Source organism: Epinephelus fuscoguttatus, linkage group LG10, assembly GCF_011397635.1.
Source record: "Epinephelus fuscoguttatus linkage group LG10, E.fuscoguttatus.final_Chr_v1".
Classification (NCBI taxonomy): Eukaryota; Metazoa; Chordata; class Actinopteri; order Perciformes; family Serranidae; genus Epinephelus; species Epinephelus fuscoguttatus.
Window position 1 is genome coordinate 44,839,492 of NC_064761.1, and position 4,336 is coordinate 44,843,827.

Here is a 4,336-nt window from a genome sequence, read left to right on the forward strand (position 1 = left end):
AACAGAGGGGGGACCAAACATGGGGACGCTAAGGAACGCTTCTGTTGGTACCATCCACAACTTTCACTGTGGAAATGGGATAAAAAGTGTACTGAACTGAACCGGACTGCTCTGTGGAAACGAGGCTTGTGCCACCATGAAGCAGTGAGTCGAACACTAACATCGACCCCCTAAAATAAAGCCTCATGTATCACATTAAGGTTATCTTCAACCTCAGACTGTTTGATTTGATGGATATATTTAGAGTATCCAGCATGTGGAGGCTGTCCACATACTTTTGGCCATATAGTGCATGTCCCCCAGTTTTCTTAGATGTTGCATTAAAGTACATTTTAACATCAGTGAGCATATTTTCTGCAGCAACACTCCTACACTGCTGAATGTTTTCATCTTAGGTCTTTTGAAATGTGGTGACTCAGTTGTAGTCATCGCTGTGAGGATGACTCACACACTCACACACACACACACACTCACACACACACACACACACACACACTCCTCCTGGATGAACCACTCAGAAATCAATCATTTCTCCTTCAACAATAATTTATTCATCAGGTTCAATAAACAGGTGGATTCACTCATATATTAGACTCTGTTCCTTTAAATAAGCAGCTCTGACGTCAGTGTGACTCCGACTGCGTCATTAATAACAGGAAATATAATAAAACATGAAGTCACATGTCCTCAGTTCATGTGTGCGCGGACAGGTGAGCAGAACACCTGCAGCTCGGAGCTCCACGTGCACGAGCTCCTCAGTTCATCCTCAGTTCATCCATTCATGGTTCAGTCATGTGACATCCAGCAGTCACGTGACTCTCCCCCCTCTCTGCAGGTCCAGGACCTGAGTCCACCTGCACAGCCCCCCCCCATCCTCTGACGGGAGGCCCGGTCCCGGTACCGACATCTCAGGCGTCCCAGAGGCAGCAGTAAAGCCCCGGGTCGGTCCGGTCCGGTTCGGCCCCTCTGTCACTCAAACGCCGTTATTCCTCTTCAGCACAAGGTCGGCTGTTTGGACTCTTTCTCACCGCTCCACAGCGGTCTGACTCGGTTCGGTTCGGCCCGGTTCGGTTCAGCGGTCCTGCATCTCCAGACAGGGGACCCACTGGTTCCTGCAGCGGCTCTCCTCACAGAAGCTGCTGATGTTCTGCAGGGCCGGGGACTGCAGCGGCTGCACCGGGGGGTTCTGCAACACAGCGGACACACACACACACACACCGTTAGACTTCCGGTTACACAAACATCATTACATAATAATCTGTGTTTATGTTCATTATGCAGGTGTGGATCATGAGCAGCGCGGGGCAGGAGGGAGGCGGACTTACAGTGACCAGGATGCAGTGCAGGTCCCGGGGCTCGTTGCCGTTGCTGTCCTCGGTGTCCTCCTCCAGCAGCTGAGCCAGCCGCCTCATGCCGGACACCCGCAGGATGTTGATGTCGTTGTCGCAGCAGAAAGCCTGCAGCAGCGTGAAGTGGATCTGCAGCGCGATGTCATCTTCATCCTCCTCATCAGTTGCGAGGACGCACAGGACCACACTGTCCGGGTCTCTGCGGGGGGGGGGGGAGACCCGGTTAACGTCAACACGTCACATCATGTATGACTGTCAGTATCTGTGATGAGCTGCGGAAAATCAAACTTACACATTCATGAGTTTGGCGGACTCGTAGACTCCCACCGTGAGACAGTCCTGCTTCTGAGCCGCGACCAGCAGCTCCTCCAGAGCCTGACTCACCGTCTCCATCCTGCACACACACACACACACACACACACACACACAGTTAGAGACGTGACCGAAACCCGCAGAGTGAGCTCGACACGCTGCACACAGCATGTGGACACACTCAGAGGACATCATGTTTAATATGATCTGGTCTGAATGTGACTGCGCGCTGCCGCGTGTCGCTGCGTCATGACGCGTCGCTAACAAGCATCAGTAACTTACTTTTTCTCGGTGCTGTTGGAGCCGACGACCTCCTCCAGAGTCATGTTGAAGTCAGTAAAATAATCCACAAACTCCAGGATAATGAGAAATATCCACAGCGCGCGGAGAGGCTGCTGAGTCCCGGGATAAGTCCAAACGACAAGAAGCGGTAATCCAGCTCGGTACAAAGATCCGGTCCGGTAAGGCTCAGCTGAGGGTCCGTGTGAGTGAGGAAGAAGCGCTCTGACTCCGAAAGCAGAAACTCTCCCTCTTTATACGCGCTCTCTGCGGTGGGCGTCACCCCGCCCGGCGGCTCCTCACCTGATTGGTCCGCTGCTGTCAATAGATCCCCCGGACTCTGCGCCCATTGGCTGAGCGCGCAGCAGACGCCGGAGATCCCACGTGGGTGGTTTCGGAGAATCCCCCGCTCCCCCTCCTCCTCCTCCTCCTCTTTCTCCTCTCTCTCAGTTTGTTTACTGGGAGGCTTCTTCCTATGTGGAGGAATTTCCACACTCTCCTTCCCAGGATCTGCTCCTGCTGCACGGGGAGAGCTCCGGAATCCTCCCGAGGCACAGCCGGGCGGAGGGCAGCTCCACCCGGCCCTGCACCCGCTCACAGACCCGCTCACAGACCCGCACAGCAAACATTCACCTTTTACTAAATGCGGTGCGGGTGATGCAGAAGCTGCAGCAGGTGACCGGCCCCGTGTCAGAGCACGAGCCCTGCAGCAGAGCGCGCGCTGCATTGTGTAAGGGAGGCAGCAGGTTGAGCACCAGCTCGGTTAAAAATAAAAGAAAAAGCACGAGGCGACATTCACGAGACACTTTGGTTTCTCTTTTGTTTCACACATCAAGTTTGATTTCTGTGAAGCTCTGAGGCTCTGCTGCAGCCAGCTCCGGGCCGACCCGGGATAAAGATATCCCGGGTCAGGCCCGGAGCTGTTTACCGGTAACAAAACAATCCTCAACGTCACGTTCATAGATTTATACTTTTATTAAATGCACTCAGTCTGTCTGCAGCAGGACGCATGTTTCACCCCCCCCCCCCCCCCGCAGGACTGTCTGCAGACTGAGAGCAGGTCTGTGGCGCCCCCAGCGGCCGCGCGGTGTCACTGCAGCAGTGAAACCAGCAGGACATGTTGGAACACGCCGGGACACAGTGAAACCGGTTCCCCGAACTGGGGCACATGCAGAGGGGGAGTCCTGAGGGGGGCTGTTGTTATGAGGGACCTGAGGGTCTTTGGGGAGGTTTCAGGGTCCATTAAGGGGCTTTTGAGTGCGTCACTAACACATGAAGGAGTTCTGCAGGTTTTTAAAGACAGTTTCAGTTTCTGAGCTCCACAGGAGACTGATGGACCCTCTGAGGAGACTGATGGACCCTCTGAGGAGACTGATGGACCCTCTGAGGGGACTGATGGACCCTCTGAGGGGACTCTGAGCAGTTTCCACACATCAAACACAAACATAATAATCAGATAATCCAGAGACAAACGTGCAGATGACACAGTTTAGTTTCAGATTTGTGTGTTTAAGGACGATAAGAGAAACCTGGACCTGGATCAATCTGCAAAAAGACCTGAAAGCAGAAACACTTATATCCACTGATGACTTTAAGAGCATCACTGAGACCGTGGCGACAGAGACAGAGAGGCCTCTGTGTTGTTGTGTCATTGAGGATTTTTGTGTTGTATGTTTTATTTGCTGCATTTTAACGTGTTCTGATTGGACAGGTCTCTCTTAAAGTGAACTGCAGTCTCAGTGAGAGTTCCTGGTTAAACAAAGATAAGTAAATAAGAGGCACGTTTAAAGAATATGACTCATATTGTCATCATCTTTGCAAGAGGTCACTGCTTATTCAATCCCTTAAAGTTAGGAAGTACATACATACTTTACCCTTATCTTAATATGAAAACTGCAAGAGCCTAAATCAAAGTTTTGTTTTTCTAATGCATAAAATAAAGTTTAAGGTTCTTCTTCCGTCCTTGATATTAAAACATTGGTAAAGTTAAAGGGACATTTAAGGTATAAAATAGACGTTTTAAGGTGTAAATGAAGGAAACAGGCTTCAGGTTTAAGAGGTTTTTGTCTTTAAGTGTTTTATATGATGAGTTTTCTGAGAAGAGTTTAAGGGATTTTTAGTGTTTTTCTTGGAGACTTTAAGGGGCTCTTCGAAGACTTCCCAGGATTATTCTTCTGCCTGGTTTATTATCTCTCAAACCATGAAGTGAACTTTGGCTTCAATCAGTTTATTTTAGACTTATTTATAATGACGCCATGAAAAATCAAATCAAGTTTAAGTCCAAATAAGAAACAGAAGGAGGAAGCTGAGTTCAGTCAAGATAAATATTTTCCTCTGATCCTGTGCTGCCACCTGCTGGTCTCATCTGCTTCACTGTTGGAACACTTAGAGATTAA

The 4,336-nt window shown here is 50.2% G+C and overlaps 1 protein-coding gene across 1 annotated transcript; it reads right to left on the reverse strand.

The window, feature by feature from the left end:
• Nucleotides 1–528: 528 nt before the first annotated feature.
• LOC125895583 (growth arrest and DNA damage-inducible protein GADD45 beta-like) lies at nucleotides 529–2,175 on the reverse strand. The gene is made up of 4 exons (XM_049587527.1): nucleotides 1,944–2,175; nucleotides 1,642–1,743; nucleotides 1,326–1,548; nucleotides 529–1,186 (listed from the first exon to the last, which is right to left on the reverse strand). The coding sequence occupies exons 1-4, from the start codon at nucleotides 1,985–1,987 to the stop codon at nucleotides 1,073–1,075; spliced, it is 483 nt and encodes a 160-aa protein (XP_049443484.1). The 5' UTR covers nucleotides 1,988–2,175; the 3' UTR covers nucleotides 529–1,072.
• Nucleotides 2,176–4,336: the final 2,161 nt, after the last annotated feature.